This window comes from Colossoma macropomum, unplaced genomic scaffold (genome assembly GCF_904425465.1).
Source record: "Colossoma macropomum unplaced genomic scaffold, Colossoma_macropomum, whole genome shotgun sequence".
Lineage (NCBI taxonomy): Eukaryota > Metazoa > Chordata > Actinopteri > Characiformes > Serrasalmidae > Colossoma > Colossoma macropomum.
The window spans coordinates 34,692,687-34,710,588 of NW_023494792.1; the positions used below are offsets into that span (position 1 = coordinate 34,692,687).

The 17,902-nt window shown below is 39.8% G+C and overlaps 1 protein-coding gene across 1 annotated transcript; it reads left to right on the forward strand.

The window, feature by feature from the left end:
• The first annotated feature begins 1,678 nt into the window (after positions 1-1,678).
• Positions 1,679-15,344, forward strand: ccdc107 (coiled-coil domain containing 107). Its single transcript, XM_036576965.1, has 6 exons — positions 1,679-1,934; positions 3,810-4,015; positions 7,052-7,124; positions 8,480-8,570; positions 11,402-11,511; positions 13,008-15,344. The coding sequence occupies exons 1-6, from the start codon at positions 1,817-1,819 to the stop codon at positions 13,361-13,363; spliced, it is 954 nt and encodes a 317-aa protein (XP_036432858.1). The 5' UTR covers positions 1,679-1,816; the 3' UTR covers positions 13,364-15,344.
• The last annotated feature ends 2,558 nt before the right edge of the window (positions 15,345-17,902 follow it).

The following is a 17,902-nucleotide window of genomic DNA, read 5'->3' on the forward strand; positions in this document are numbered from 1 at the left end:
AGTATTGTGTTACATCACTAAAAAAGACTGAATTTGAGGGTATTTGAGCTCATATTTCAAGATAAATCTTTAGCATAAACGCTAAAAGACACTACGCTTTTGAAAATCTAGCTAGCTAATCTTACTGTGTCAAGTCAAGTCAAAGTTTATTTTACATCAGGTGTTGTCACAAAGCAGCCTCACAAAAAAATCCAGGTCCAAGCCCCCATGAGCGTCGCCAATGGCGACAGTGGCAAGGAAAAACTCCCTAAGAGAAACAGGAAGAAACCTTGAGAGGAACCAAGACTCAGAAGGGGAACCAATCCTCCTCTGGACGACACCGGATAGTAAAACATTGTTAGTATAAAGTATTATAGTACAAAATGGGGAAAACAGGTGGAGCAATGGTTATTTAGACAGTTTGAGTTTATGCAGCAGCAGCAGGGTCAGTTCATGAAGGTGAGGTTTGCACAGCTTTGTACAGCATGAAACTTCATGGTGGTCAAAACAGTGCAGATCAGCCAACGGAGATGGAGATGGAGCTCTGGTGGCTCCCATTTGGCAACTCAGGCAAAACGTCGCTCAGGGGCTCAAATAAAGGGAAAGAGTGAGAGGGAGAGAGAAAATGATTGACAGGACAGGTCTGTTTATGGAGAGATGTTAGAGAGTAATAGAGCAAACAACTGATATTTGCAAAATGCTTGTGCAAACAGATAGGTTTTGAGTCTAGTTTTAAATGTAGAGAGTGTGTCTGAGTCCCGAACAGAGGTCAGAAGATGATTCCACAATTTTGGGGCTAGGAGTTTTAGTATCTGTCCATTGACTATTGAATGTCTTCACCCAGAGTAGCTGGTGCTCTGGCTTTTCTCAGCGGTTCATCAGCTTTTAGATAGCAGTGAGCTATCGGTGCTTCAGAGCCAGTTATACAAGCAAGACAGCTGTAATGAATCCAGTACAGTGTCAGCACCAATATTTTCAACACTCTTTTCTATTATGCCTTGTCTTAATTACATATTAATAGTTTATAATGCTTGTCTTAGTTTATTTTTTAATAAAAGGCTATGTGCAATTAAAAACTGTCTGAGCAGATTTAAAAAATAGTTTTTACATGCAGGACAATAATCTGGGTGGCGACTAGCAGTGTCATACAGTCATACAGGCATTGAGCCAGAGGAACGATGTATGCTTGCTATCTCGGTTATTATCATCATTAACATCATTAGTAGTAGTATCAGTAGCAGCGGTATGTCATGACGTCAGTGAGCGCGAACTGCTTCACCCAGACAATAAGCCGATCAGCTCACCAACCAATCAGCACTCAGCAGCAGTAATGTCAACTAATCAGCATATGGTAGCCATAATTGTAGTCAACCAATCAGCACTCAGTAGCAGTAACGCTAGAATTCTACGGCCCAAGTCCTGTACTGTAGACTGCTAGATGCGACTACTAGTACTAGATACTGGTGGGTTTTCTTATATTCTTATATTTTTTAATGTAATACATACAAATTAAAGGAAGGTCCTAGACAAGTAGTTAGAAAGTGTTTAATTTTGCGTTTTTACCCGTTTAACACCATTCACCCCCATTCATCGAGTCCTCGCTCGCGGGCGCCCTCTGGCGTTTTTATTGTAACGGGAGAAATAGGAAGTGGTACAACTCTGTGGTCCTCCACTAGGTGGCGGAAATGCTGCTCAGAGGGAGCTGCTGTTCACAACAAATAGAAGAAGAGCTCAAGCTGCTGCTGGGTCGCGGAGCACTCAGATAGATCCGCGCACTCGTTCCTTCGTACCCCTCGAGTTGCCCACCTCTTGCTCTTATTGCCTCATCTCGTGTCTCATGGTGTCCCCCGCGCAGCAGCTCGTGCTGGCCTTTACCGCCGCGCTCTGCCTTTTCATCGTGATTCCCCGGATGTTCGGCGGCGGCGGAGTGAGAGAGGAGCGAGCACCGAGGAGAGGTATAGACCGAGTGACCGAGCTCGCGATAGAGCACGGAAAACCGACTCCACTCTATTCAACTCAGAAAGAGTGCGCGTGCGTTGCTGTTCTGCACGAGCTCCTTTCTCTGCGTTTGTCCTTATAAACCTGCTGTGTTTTGTGTGTGTTTATCGTTCTCTGGCTGTGTTTAAAATGTGCGCGCATATTCTTGACTTTACGGTAACAGTAACTGGACCCTGCCGAACACAGCGCACCGCACTCCTGCGAATGTTCTGATTCCATATTATTACTCCAATGAACGCAGAACGCGTTTGATGAAACTTAAAGGGCAGTTCCATCGGTTTTATAAAGGAGCTGCAGAATGAGAGGGTCAAGATGTAGGCAAAGTCAGATTGGTTTGATGTGAAATGCTCAATTTTATAAAAACTATATAAAAAAAGAGTCCGAATTGTTCACAGTGGTGGTGATCGGAACCAGACGTCTGAAGAGTAATGCCTCTAAAAGCTCCCTCACAAAAAGTTATTACATGAAACGAATAGGCTGCCTGATTCCTGAGAGTTTGTTTTATGATAGCTTTGAGAAGATTTAGAGCTAAAATTTATTTTTAACATACATACATGATGGCAGGATATGTATGAGGCAAAGGCAAAATCCCTAAAAGAAAACGTTTTTTTTCTGATTTACCACAATTTTACTACTGCTAACATTACATATAAATACTCAGACACGTGAAGGTTCACTGGTGGTTTTGGATAGTAAATAAATAAAATGATATTTGTAACATATATATCGTGACTTCTTTTTCTTATCACCACTAAGACAAAGTCAGTAAGGGTCTCTACAGAGAACTACTTCACATCAAACCACTCTGAATGACTTTGTGTTGGGTGCATCTCAGTTAGGGGAACATTTTGGAAAATAAGTGGAATTCACCTTTAAAGATAGGGCCTATTACAGTGAGCAAGGTTTGTTTGTGAAGAAGCTCTGGGCGAACCAGCGCTCATATGTAAACAGTGTTGTTTATTAGCTGTATTCATAGTATTCGATTGTGTCATGAGGAGGAACTCGGTGCGATGTCGGTAGGTAAGCTGTAACTCTGACTGTGCTCTGATAGAGCTCGTCTCGTCACTGTTACCACAGTTACAACCCTGCAGGTGCATGAAGACCAAAAGCAGAATTGCAAAATAGATGTGAATGACCATGATATGTGGACACTTTAGATGCAGTCTCCAGAAAACACAACAAGGAGAAGATTAGCTAGATTGGTGGACTGGATACACATCTCCAGAGTTCAGGAAATTCCAGTCTATGAGATTTTACAAATCTCATAGACTGAGATTAAAAGTGGCTACCAAAGCTGCCAAAACTCTAAAATAGTTTAATAAACTCATAACCATATGTAAAGGTGAAGTCAACTTCTTATTCGCCAGCTTCTCATTTAAATTTTCCATTCCACATTAAATGGTGCTGCAGTTACACTGAGGTGCCTTAAACACAGAACAAATTACGAAAGTTGGCAATTACAACTCCAACATCAGTGTACCTCAGTGAATGCATTAATTTAGCTCTATAAATGCATCCCTAATTAATAAACACCACAGCACAGCAAAGCAGCTGTTGAACGCGTTCCAAATTACACACTTCTGTATTCTACCTAATTCACTAGTGAGTGCACTTCTAATACTATATGTACTATTTTCAGACACTATATAGTGTGCTAGTATCCTGTTTGAGCCAGGGTACTTAATTCCCCGTACACTACAGAGACAGCAGATGGAGGTGGAGTTAAAACACGCTGGAATATTCCTTTAATATCCACGATTGGATCGGTATTGGCAAGTTCTGCATGCAAAGTTGGAAACTGAATTCATCTCACAGAACTTTCGGTGCTGCAGGTCCCCCTTTGGCCCCCGGGGCTCTGAAGGGCCCCCAGCCACAGCAGGCATTCAGCAGTGCAGAGAACATGCAGCAGATGAAGAAGCTGATGGAGCAAGAACTGCGTGGTGATAAATATAAATCCAACAACAAAGGATACGTTTTTACCTTAATGCCCCTCTACGCAATCGGGGTGGGTATATTTGCTGCTTACAAATTCCTCAAGGTAAGGGCTTGTTTCTGTTTGTTTTGTTTTAAACAATTATCCTGTCATTTGTAAAGTGATTAATTTAGTGAAATTCTTAATTAGCCATTTTCCCCCTTGCAGTTACTCACAAAACTAATAATTTGGTTTTATATGATATGACAGCGTCTCTCGTTTTTTAGTACAGCAAAGTAACGAGTTCCAAAATCTGCCTTATGTTAATGTTTTTGTTTTCAGTTTCCTAGAAATTCCAATATTATAGAAGTACATTCTTAGGGACTTACAGTGAAGTTACAGCAAAGTTTAATCTGATCCGTTCAGGTTTCTTACCTGAAATACTAACACTACACAGAAGCCGATCCATGATGTGCTGGGATGACTAAATAGCCCCAATCTAAGTCACAAACTAAAATGTTAGTTCTAACTTAATGTGTTAGTCAGAGGCTAATATGTTAACCCCAGTCTAGCTCATAAGCTTATATGTTGCTCTTAGCTAATGCACTCCAAGTTAATATGGTAGCCCTAGCCTAACACACTAGACAAGATGCAGAGATATGGTACCACATGATTTGATTCGATGCACTATGTTGTATTGTTACTACTTTTTATCCTTTCGTCTTTTATTCTGAATATAGTTGATTATCCATTATGTTTGGTGTCTGATATTTGCTTCTTTAATTTTGCTCAAACCGAGTCACCAATGGACAAAATTCAGGCTTCAATATGGCTGCTACTGTTTTTAGCTATGCTAATGTACTGTTGTCCATAGATAACAGTATGTCATGCGGTGTCAGAAACCGCATAAGCAAGTCTCTTTGAGATTACTGAACTCAGCACAGTTTAAGACAAGTGTGTGGTGATTAGGCACTCAGTTAGCACTATCCCAGATAGTAAGTACACATTGGTCTGCTGGCTTGGTCCACCCTCACATCATCCAGATTATTGTTCTTTGTACAAGCTCTAACTAGTTTTCAATCTCCTCAAACAGAATTTAAATGCAAATAGCCTTTTATTTTGGAAAATAAACAAAGACAAATATTACAAGCTACTGAGAGGAAAAAAAGATGACTATGCCAAATATAAAATTATTTTGTTGAAAATATTGTTGCTGGATTGTTTACAGCTATATAAGCAGCTTTATTTATGATGTTGCTGCAAGATTATTTCCTAAACTAATTTACAAGTGATAAAGAAAGAAAGAAATGAAGAACAAATATATAAAATGGACTTTAAGTGGAAAATACGACTAAAAATGGTGTTTAGTCTAACGCACTGCTTAACCACCATTGGGTCACCTGGAAAATGCTGAGCAAAAAGTCAGTGGGTGGCCAGCTTTGCCATCAGTGGGCCATCAGTGGTAGGGGTGGGAATCTCTAGGCACTTCATGATTCGATTCGATTACGATTCAGAGGGCTGCGATGCAATTATAAAACGAATATCGATGCATCTTGATGCATCTTTTTTTTCTATACAGAATTTTGTCACACAGAAGTACTTTCAAAGCAAAGTATTTGTAATGATCTATAATGAATTTACTTTCAATATCTTTTATTAATAAATCAAACGGAAGTGATGTGGCAAGTGAACTGGAAGGCTCTCATTCACTGCTCTTGTTTGGAGCACATGAGATGCAGACTGCCTCTCATCTGTGATAAAATGAAAATTATGGTGAAATAAGATCCTGTGGCAATGGGTGACCACGCAGCAGATTACAGCTGTTCTACCCGTTTTCTTCAGTGATTTCATAACTTTGTTTTGGTCTCGTTGTAGAGAGTCGGGGGGGTCACTGTGTCAGTAAAATATTTTCGAGACTGGACGCTGTATCTCGGCTCCAAAGTGTGCAACATGGCGCGAAAGCCCTGGTTCTCAGCGACTGAGAACGGATGCAAATCCCTGGCAATAAAAGTTGCGATAGAGTTTGTAATTCGCTTCGCCCTTTCTGAGTTGGGTGAGAGCTTTGACATCGCTTGCTCAATGGTCTGCTGGTTGACAGCAACTAGACCAGACAGAAAACGGGTGGAAACATGTAATATGGTTTCTCATATTTGTCGTTTCCAAAATATTTTAGTGTGACACAACTTGTATATAGTGTGGTTCCTGTCCAGGTCCCTTTTCCCTTCAACTTCATAGAAACCAAAGTCCTTCCATACGCCAGCTCAGGGGTTGGAAACATACCTAGCTAGTAGTTAGCGACAAGACAAAGTTGACGATTTAAGGTGAACATCGATAATTTGGAGACGAATGGTCGTATTAGCCTTTATAAGCACTCAGCTGGTTTCCTGGTACGTTTAGTCTGCAATGAGAAATTGTCAAATGCTAGTCGCTTGCTCGAATTGTCCCGTTCCACCTTAAATGGTGCAGCAGTTACATTCAGGCGTCTCAGGCACCATTTAAGGTGAAACGGGAAAATTCGAACAAGAGGCTGGCAAATGAGAAGCAACTTCAGCCTCGTAAAAAATTGAATGTTGAGAGACATTTTACAAGAAACTATTCTACTTTTGACGAAACGTTTCCTGCTGGGGATGCGAGAATAGCGTCTATAAGTCTGCGGTTTCGTTTAACATTAACGTTAGATTTTTAGTCTATACTAGCACATCAACACATACTGAGATATATTTACAGCCACAATGGTAAAAGGGACATGAAATGTTGTGGCTCCCAATGTGGTTTGATGTTTGCAGAAAGGACAAATGGCTCTTCTTAATATTTGGGTTTCCCACTCCTGCTATAGCTTCTAATGCAGAGGGCACACGTCAGATTTCTCTCTCATCCATTCATGTTTTTGTTATGTGCTGCACTCCCGCAGTTCCGACTTTTGCATTCCGTCAGCATTATGTTATTAATTAAAATTAGAAAATCGAATTTTGACATTAGTGAATCGATTCAGAATCGCCCACGTCCGCATCGCGATGTGTCTAAGAATCGATTTTTTCCCCCCACCCCTAATTAGTGGTTCACTATCCTTTTGCTATCTGGGATGTTAATTGGTGGGGTATGAGCTTCCATTACCTGTTAGCTACATTAGTGCTGATTTTTCTTTCATTCTGTTGTGAACAGATAAAATCTGCAGAGGACACTCGGATTCAGAAGGAGAAAACAGCTCGAGGAATCAAGAAGTCTGAAGAGACAGGTGTGTGTGTGTGTATTGTAGAGTTTAATGCAGTTTAGTCTCTCTCTCTCTATTGTCTAGTCAGCACTCGGTTGTTCCGACTGTTATTATTTCTCTGTATTCACTGTGTTATACTGATTATACTATTATACTGATAGAATGTTAGTAAGATTGCTTTCTTGCTAGAGCAGTAGTACTAACTAAGCAGGGCTAATAATTAAAGCTATACCGATTTCAGTATAGTATTGTATACGCCCCTCACTCTCTTCAGAGCGTCTCTCGTTTACCATCTTTCATTAAAACCATTGTCAGTGATCAGAACTAGGCATCTGGATGCAGCCTAACGGAGTAAAGTGGGTGGGAGGGGGTGGGGTTTATGCTATAGACACTCACGCGCACTGAATTTGCAGTGCATTTTATCTGAAATGCTTATAAATTCGAAATGTCGTGATTTTTGGGGTTTTATTATTTAGAGTGCAGCATGGAAGGTGCTGAGTTTTATTAGAGAACTTTTATTTATCTGATCTAGGCCTGTGCTGGTAAAAGAGCCCTTGTATTTGGCTAACCATGTCGAAAATGACCATGGTAAGCAGTGAAACTGGGTTGCACATGGGGTGTTTTTTTTTGTTTGTGTTTTTGTTTTTGTTTGTTTCGCTTTACTGTTTTGTCCTGTAATTTTCCAACAGTCCCACATACTGAAGCGGACACAGGAGAAAAGACAGTGGTACCGTGTGAGCTGAGTCTTAATGTCTGTCAAATCTGAGATTGTAATAAAGCGCAGTTCAGTAAAAGTTGTGGTTCTAGTATATTAATATCAGAGAGTTTATTGCAGCTTAGCTTAGCCCTTTGCTTTCTTCTCTGAAGCCATTTCATATAAGGACATTTAAAACATTCTGTTTCACCATAATTAATGACAGCTGAGATATGTTTTTACTCATGTTTGTCTGTGATGGTATGGGGTTGCATTAGTGCAAATGGTTGCCTTGCACATCTGGGATGGCTGAACAATACATACAGGTTTTGGAGCAACGTATGCTGCCATCCAGATGACATCTTTTTCAGGAATGGCCTTGATTATTTCAGCAAGACAGTGCCAAACCACATTCAGCATGTCCTGCTATCGTTTGGACAAAATAAATCAATAAAGAAATGTTCCTTTTTTAACTGTCAATAAATGAGGTTTTTACCATCATGGGGACTGTTACCATGGCACCTTGATTAACCCTCACCTGAGACACATCATACAAAGCAATCTGTGAAGAATAGAATTAAAGTCAAGAATATTTTAATACAGAAATGTTAAAAATCAAAGCAAACGTGTGTGTGTGTGTGTTTATGTTTGTATGTATGTATGTATGTGTCTGTGTGTGTTTTAGAGAATCAACTGAACGAGTTGGAGCAGCGTTTGGCTCAGACAGAGAAGATGCTCAATTCCATACTGGCCCAACTGGACCCACTGACCAACTGGTGAGATCACACACAAACACACGGCAACCCCATCTGATCTTCACACAGCTGATCTGGTGGGAGGGACCAAGTGAAGGAAGAGCAATATTCAAGATTCAGTTTTATTACTAATAGGGTTGGGATGATAAGGAATTATGAAATCAATAAGTCTGGACACATTTTCACAGGTATTTTACAATAAAATATCCAGTTATCTGAAAGTCTGAGACGGTTCCCATTTGTGCTAGAGAAGTGACAAAGTCTCAAGGCTTTTTTGCATTGAATCTGAGTTCTATGGAAAAAATTAATAGTGTGTTACATTTTGGAAAGATATATAAATATATAATGAACAGTAAATACTGAAGTAGAACCAAGGCTGGGGATAGAGGATCAGAGCACAAAACACATAATTATACAAAATGGGAAGAAACAAAATTGTACATTGTCTTTTGATTTCAGGGTTGTTAACAGTAATTAACAATAAATTGGTAAGTGGTCCCAGCTCTAATTGCCCGTTGTTTGTCATATTAGTTTCCTCAGCATTTTCTAAATTGTACATCCTGTATTCTATAATTTTTCTTGTGTTGGATGTTTTCTCTGAGATTAGCTCTTCTTGTGTTCCTTATGTATTTTTTACATGACCATGTCTCTTTGTCCCTTAAACAGGCTGCGTATTTGTTAGTGTGCCTTTATAGCTGATGTATGTAAATGAACTCTGTTCTGATTGGCTGCCTCATTCAAAAAGCACTCTGGGCTGAAACAGGTTGGATATAGCAGGGCTGAACAGCTGGAGGCTGGAAGGGGTGGGGCTGAATGGGTGGGCATGAATGGCTATAGGCTGAATGGTTAGTGCAAAACTGCTGCAGGCTGAATGATTAGGTCTAACCTGCTATAGACTGAATAGTTCGGCTGAACTGCTGCAGGCTGAATGGTTAGGGCTAACCTGCTATAGGCTCAATAGTTGGGGCTAAACTGCTGCAGGCTGAATGATTAGGGCTAACCTACTGTAAACTAAATAGTTAGGAATAACCTGCTATAGACTGAATGGTTAGGGCTAAACTGCTGCAGGCTGAATCGTTAGGGCTAACCTGCTATAGACTAAATACTTGGGCTAAACTTCTATAGGCTGAATAGTTAGGGCTAACCTGCTATAGACTAAATACTTGGGCTAAACTTCTATAGGCTGAATAGTTAGGGCTAACCTGCTATAGACTGAATAGTTAGGGCTAAACTGCTGCAGGCTGACTGGTTAGGGCTAAACTGCTGCAGGCTGACTGGTTAGAGCTAAACTGCTGCAGGCTGACTGGTTAGAGCTAAAGTGCTGTAGTCTGACTGGTTAGGGCTAAACTGCTGCAGGCTGACTGGTTAGAGCTAAACTGCTGCAGGCTGACTGGTTAGGGCTAAACTGCTGTAGGCTGACTGGTTAGAGCTAAACTGCTGCAGTCTGACTGGTTAGGACTAAACTGCTGTAGGCTGACTGGTTAGGGCTAAACTGCTGCAGGCTGACTGGTTAGGGCTAAACTGCTGTAGTCTGACTGGTTAGAGCTAAACTGCTGCAGGCTGACTGGTTAGGGCTAAACTGCTGTAGGCTGACTGGTTAGGGCTAAACTGCTGCAGGCTGACTGGTTAGGGCTAAACTGCTGTAGTCTGACTGGTTAGAGCTAAACTGCTGCAGGCTGACTGGTTAGGGCTAAACTGCTGTAGTCTGACTGGTTAGAGCTAAACTGCTGCAGGATGACTGGTTAGGACTAAACTGCTGCAGTCTGACTGGTTAGAGCTAAACTGCTGCAGGCTGACTGGTTAGGACTAAACTGCTGCAGGCTGAATGGTTAGGACTAAACTGCTGCAGGCTGACTGGTTAGGACTAAACTGCTGCAGGCTGAATGGTTAGGGCTAACCTGCTATAGAATGAATACTTGGGCTAAACTGCTATAGACTGAATAGTTAGGGCTAACCTGCTATAGACTGAATAGTTGGGGCTAAACTGCTGTAGGCTGACTGGTTAGGACTAAACTGCTGTAGGCTGACTGGTTAGGACTAAACTGCTGCAGGCTGACTAGTTAGAGCTAAACTGCTGCAGGCTGACTGGTTAGGACTAAACTGCTGTAGGCTGAATGGTTAGAGCTAAACTGCTGCAGGCTGACTGGTTAGGACTAAACCGCTGTAGGCTGACTGGTTAGGGCTAAACTGCTGTAGGCTGACTGGTTAGGGCTAAACTGCTACAGGCTGACTGGTTAGAGCTAAACTGCTGCAGGCTGACTGGTTAGAGCTAAACTGCTGCAGGCTGACTGGTTAGGACTAAACTGCTGCAGGCTGACTGGTTAGGACTAAACTGCTGCAGGCTGACTAGTTAGAGCTAAACTGCTGTAGGCTGACTGGTTAGAGCTAAACTGCTGCAGGCTGACTGGTTAGAGCTAAACTGCTGCAGGCTGACTGGTTAGGACTAAACTGCTGTAGGCTGACTGGTTAGAGCTAAACTGCTGCAGGCTGACTGGTTAGAGCTAAACTGCTGTAGGCTGACTGGTTAGGACTAAACTGCTGCAGGCTGACTGGTTAGGGCTAAACTGCTGCAGGCTGACTGGTTAGGGCTAAACTGCTGCAGGCTGACTGGTTAGGACTAAACTGCTGCAGGCTGACTGGTTAGGACTAAACTGCTGTAGGCTGACTGGTTAGGACTAAACTGCTGCAGGCTGACTGGGAGGATCTACACTACTATAGGCTGAATGGGTGGGGCTCAAATGAAAATTCATTTTTAATGAAATGGGCCCTTAAAAATTGCAGTGTTAAGTGTAAATTGAGTATGTTTTGGAATGAGAATGTTTGTTGCTGAAGTTTTTTTCTGTTTGTGACAGTGTGAAATCTGTTGCTATGGAGCAGAAGAATGAGATAATGTCCCAGCTGCAGTGTATCCGAGACCTGATGAAGAAAAGAGGCATGCAGTGTCCACCCATCAACACAGCAGGTACACACATACTCGTGCAGAGTGAAAGCATTAAGAAAATGTCCAAATAAGTTGGTGCACAGGTCCACTTGCATTTGCTGTCTCCCCATGATGAAGAGCCATGATGAAGAGCTTAGCTCAGTCTTGCCCAACTGAGTACATGCAACCATTTTCAAATATGAACCATATTTAACAGCCATCTCTTAGCTTCTTATTTCCATTCCACCTTAAATGGAGCAACATTTACATTCTGGGACATGTGTGGGTGTCTGAATGTAATTGCTGCAACATTTCAGGTGGAATGGGAAATTTAAATACACTTCAGCTTCGTTGAATTTCTCAAGTCATTTGTCTCATTTGTGCTTTCCATATACTCTCCCATATACTATGCCTCTGACCCTCAAACATTGCTGTAATTAGGAAAATATTAGTCTTTCACAAGTGTGTATCAGCAAGCTGGTACACAGCTTGTTGCACGCACCAACTCGAGAATGTTGTCTGATGCAGCTGATTGAATCAGGTGGCTTTTTTTAGGGGGTATGAGAGTAAACGGAAAGGTAGAATGTTTGGCTAAAGCCAATCTCAAAAGACCAGCTTTCTTTACGTCCGCTGCCTTGAAAACAAGGTGGACTACTACAGATTCAATAGATGAGGCAGCATAAGGTGATTACGGGTCTGTTGTGTTCATTTTCATTTGAAATGTGACTGAAACATTTGCATAGCTGTTTAGCCACTTGGATAACATGTACTGTGGTTTGCACTGTTGAAATGTTGCCTTATTTGCCATTGTTTGCAGGATAGCAGAATAATGGTTCTGAGGAAGCTCATACCTGAGGAAGAATTTATTTTTATGGTATACCGGATGAACCAATATTTCACCCGCTACATCCTTACAAGTGTAAAAAGGCAGGAGTAAACTGCTTAAGGCTGAATGGGAGGGGCCAAGGAGCTGTAGGCTGAATGGTTATGTCAAACTGCCAAAGGCTGAATGGGTGGATGTATGGAAATATGTTATGAGAAAGAAATGTATGTAAATGTGTTTCTATCAGGCTTTGTTTCTTACTGTAAGAGAGATCAGTAGGAGAATTTAAAATATGCAGTATCATCATGTTAACACAGTCGTGGTTCTTCAGGACCCCCAGACAGTCCACACTTTTGCTCCAACCTAACTCGCAACACATCTGTGTGTCCCTGTGGACCGGATTGAGAACCACTGCAATAAACTAATTGCTGCTGATTCATACATTAAAATTCATGATTTGAATTTTATTCAAAGGTTGCTTAAAATATTCATAATAAGCCAGCAATAGTAACTATAACAGCTTTAAATTAAATAACGATGGGATCTCTATAATTGTATGGCTGTTCATGCACTTGTAATAAGTGATACTTTTGCTGCAGATGTTTTTCGTTGCTAAGGGACATATGAGTAAGTGTGAGTGGATTTTGTTTTTAAGTGTTAAGAGGGTCAAGCAATTCTGATTGGTTGATGCCACTTCCTGGTTTTGTTTTGGCAGATGCATCGTGTGAACGTAACCTTGACAACCTTATTGAGTCACTGACCGCGATGGAAACACTGGGGGATACGAAAGCACAAATGCACCGCAGTGGAAAAACACACCTTTACACACCTCACACACTTCACACCCAGATGGAGAGAGAGGAGGAGGAAGAGGAAAGTGGAAAGAAAGATAAAGAGGAGGATGAAGAAAGAGAAACGAAAGAGGAAGATGAAGAGAGGGATGAAGAAGCAGATGCATGTGAGAGTGACTCCAGCATGCCGTCTCTGGAGGAGCTGGAGGAAGTAGGCACGACTCCAACAGCTCCAGAAGAGTTGGGGGCGGGGTTACGCAGACGGAACCGGCCTGACTGAGTGAGAGGCGGCTTTTGAAGCGACAGTTCAGTGATGAATCAAATTTACTCAGTGTTCCCTTCTTACCCCTAATGTAAGATCAGTTAAAACATGCTTTGTGTCTGAAGTTTGCTTTAGACCAATCATGATGTCACGTCTTGTTAAAGTCATGCATGCCAATGTGAACTGTAAAATCCTGTTTAAGGGTTGCTTGTTAGAATGATGCAAAGCCCAAACATAACCTGTAAAGGTAAGACAGTCATGTACCAGGTTCTTAGTGTGAAAACACTGAAGATTTAACAACATGGGTAGAATGCTTTTTAACCAGTTGCTTTGTGGGCTGAGCTAACTTGTATAAAGCAGTGGTTCTCAAACTGGTCCTCAGAGGCCCTCAGACAGTCCACATTTTTGTTATAATTATATGTGGGAGTTAATGAAGCAAAAATGCAGGCCATCTGGGGGACCATCCCTTAGGACCAGTCTGAGAATTAAGTAGTTTAACCATAGAGAATGTGGTGACACAAGCAGCTGATGTTAGTCATGATGAATGGGGAAACTGAACATATTTTCCTTCTGTAATGCTATCTGAGCATTTTCTCTCGTAGATTAATCACAAAATTAATCTAAAACACAAAATTAAATCGCCCCAACCATCAGGTATGGCTTACCACTTATGTCAGCTGCATGCAATAAATGAAGGCTGAATGGTCCAAGTACTTCCTCGTTGAGTTAGTTGGATGCTATTGATTAAAAATGTGTTTTTAAAAATGTATTGAAATAGCAAAATGAGTAAAAGAATCAAGTTTGAAAATCAAGTTCACACAATTTTCTATTTTCCACTTTCCACCCAGATGTAGTCGATCAACAAAGACATGTTTGGAGTTTAAATTTTGCTTCTTTATTTTAGAACTAGAGCTAACACTAGAGCACACACTAGAACTCAACAGTCACCCAAATAGCACAATTCACTTCTGTAAGATTACATCACCAGAACTTCAGCCCACTCAGGTCTCCATTAAGGCCATGCAGACTTGTCAGTGTGGTTTAGAGCACAGTTTGACTTACTGTGAGCTACAAAACAAAACTATGAACAAGCTCTCTCTTTTGAACAAAAGAAGCACTTTGGACTACGTCTTGGCTGATTTACTCCATTTGGGGTAAGTGGAAAAATTGGGTAAATTTGATTTTTTTTTTCTTTAACTGTTTCTTTAAGATGCCCAGCAAGTGATAAAAGCTACTTACCAATTAGCATGGTGCTAACTGCATGTCTAAATCATCACACGCTTGCCTCAAACTGTGTGTTATTAAGCATCTCTAACAGTTGCATATGTGGTGATGTCACTGTATGACACTGTTGTCTATAAACATGGACTAAATTAAGGACAAAATTCAGACTTAAAGATGGATGCCACTCATGTATAGCATTAGCAGTATTAGATATGCAGCATAGTTTTGTTCTTGTATCGCCAGTGCTAAAACTAAAGAAGCAGACGTGAGACACCAAACATTTCTAGGCTGATCAAGTACATTTGTGGTATTCGGGGACGACTACTATAAATTTGTTATTTAGCAAAACTGTCACTTTAAATATCAACAGTCAGCCTTATTTATTTATTTATTTATTTGTTATCTACAATTTTATAGTCAGCAGTACACACTAATGAAGTTTTATGCCATGTTAATTTGTACATTTCTACACATTTTATTGTTTATTATTTTAAATTGTTTCTTTTTTTTATCATAGCTTTAGTATATGCATTGTATGCAATATTTCTTCTAAAAGCTAAATAAACACGTAAACATACTGTTAACAAATGGCTAAAGACGTTATAAAAACTGTTTCTCTAAGCATGTGTGGTTTGTGCTATGCATGTGTGCTTTGATAGTTTGGGGAAATGTTTTAATTGTTGGACTGTTTGCATGTTGTTGGTGTGTAATTGAATGACAATCATGAAATTTCTTTTCTGACTGTAGGCTACCTCATTAAAGTCTTTCTATTAAAGTTTTGAGTTAAAGTGCATGCTGATCTGTCCAGAGCAGTAAAAACTTGTTGCTAAATCCTCTACTGTACATAGCTGTTAATGTGCTTATTTGAAATGATCAGTTATGTATTTACTTTTGTAAAAATATTTAAATTTTTTTAACTGTGTGTTCTGCATAGCTCTCTATATAATGCAGCGTAGATATAGATGTATTTTCTCTTTTGCAGGTTCTAATGGTTTCAATCACAGTTTAATATTTGGTCATATTTTCTAAAAAATGCAAAATTCAAATGGCTATGGATTTACTCTATGGCACAGTTTGAGCTTTTAATACACCGTTTATTGATATCACAAAAATGCTGGTAAAAAAAGACCGATGCCAAAATTCTACTTTTATTAGTTAACATGTAACATTTAAATCGAAAATTATTTTTTAATCTAAAGAAAATTTGAATCTAATAATGTTGAAATTATTACATTATTATAAGTTTGAATTCTTACTAGTGAAATCTGAATTGTAAAAAAAATATTCAAAATAAACCAAATTCTCAAATGGAATTTCTGAAATTTGTAAATGTAAAATTTCTTTTTTTAATCAACACTTTTACTGTTCTGTTACTGTTACTGATTCAGAAGTTGGTTTAAAAAGCTAAAACTACTTGCTGTACTACTCCACCTTTGATGCTTTATATTTTAAATATATATTGTTTTATTGAGAAATGAAATGCTATAGTTTATGAGTCTGCTGACAAAACTATATTCTTCCATAGTTTAGCTGGATGTGGTAACCATTTATTCTTATCTTTGTTATTTCAGTTATGTCTGTTATTGGTCTGACTTTATTTTCACCTTATTGTCAAAGGAACAGAGCTTTATCAGTTCAGTGAATTCATGTCCAAATGGGTGTGATTAAAGCGATAGTTTGTTGAAAAATGTAAACTCACAGTCCCCCCCACCCCAAATGTAGTTGATCAGCTGAGACATGGTTGGTGTCAGGTTTGCTTATTTAGTTTTACACTAGAGCTTCGAAGCTAATGTAGCTAACGGGTTACATAAGCTAATTAACTTCATTTAGCATAGTGCTAACTGCATGCCTAAATCAAAACTCTGGCCTCTAACTGTGTGAAGTTGTTAAATGATCTCAAAAAGACCCCCGAGTAATTAGCATCATGTTAACAACCTGCCTCAAAGTTGAGAGAACTCATTGCTAACGGAGGATCCTAAATTTCTGTTATGTTAGCTTTAGCTACATTAGCCTTGTAGGACTAATGTAAAACTAAGCAAACTTCAAACAAAGCATGCAACTACATTTGGGATTAGGGTACATTTGATTTTTGGCTGAACTAGCACTTTAAGATCATAGCATTTTTATAGAGAAGCTATGGGGGATTCGCACTGAAGACAAAAAAAATTGTCTTGCTAGTGCAATCTCCTATTGATCAATTGGTTGTGGAAATGAAATGATAAATTAGTGGGACTACAGCAGTTCAGCTGTGCTTAAGTTTATTCCTGATTGCTGGATTTATCACTGAAACTGCAGTTGTTTAATATATAGATGCATGTCAGGTTTGGTTTCAGCGGAAAGTCATACAGGCTTTTATAGACCATTACCGCTCCTTTACTGCTGTTTAAAGGCGTTCCTTGCACTGTCTGTCCTCTTCTTTGACTTTTTATTTTAGCGTGTCTTTATGTTGAACCGTTATTAAGAGAGCTGGAACAGAAGCAGCGCTCGATGCCTTAAATGAAATAAATCAAATATAAATCTGAGTGTTGTTCATGTTGTGCAGTGTATTTCCTATGACTTTACTTCCAAATAGATGTCTTTATTACAGAATGTCTATATTTATAGACAATAGGATGTTATACTAAAGCAGTCAGGAGGGGCATGTTTTGCTGCGATTATATCACAGGAAGGATAAAATTGCAGTAACACGCGGCCTCAAGTGGCTTATTGCTTTTATAAAACTAGCGGGCAACATAAAATATGATAAAACACATTTTTTTATAAAATAATTTATTATTAATAATAATTGACATAAGCAAGTATTCTGCCATGCAATGTAGCTCTTTTAGAGTATGGTTTTGTTGCAACCATGGACCGCTGACGGCAGAGAACGTTAAGTCTCCCATCACTGTATACTGTAGTCATTAACTTTTTAACTTTTTGTCGTGTAACAATGAACATATGATAACACAGCACTGTTTAATACATAAACTTTCACTTCATAAGTACTTTTTGGTCACCAAATTAGCACCACGAGTCTTATATAGCACCAGTTTATCAGCACCCCTCTCCTTGTGCTATGGCTGAATCTCCAATGGCGCACTGCTCCCTACTTGGTGCCCTATGTAAGAATTTAAATACTGGCTTGTGTACCCCAAAAGTGCATAATGTAGCTAAAAATTAGGCATCAAAAGTAGTCATAAAAATCATTCGTGATTCAGCCACATCCATACTCCACAAATAGCGCACTACTTGGCTGTAGAAGCTCAAAAGCTCCATAGCTTGCACACTATTCAGGGAGTATGTAAAGTGTTTGGGATTCAACCTGAGATTGGGGCTTCTAACTGAAACTGA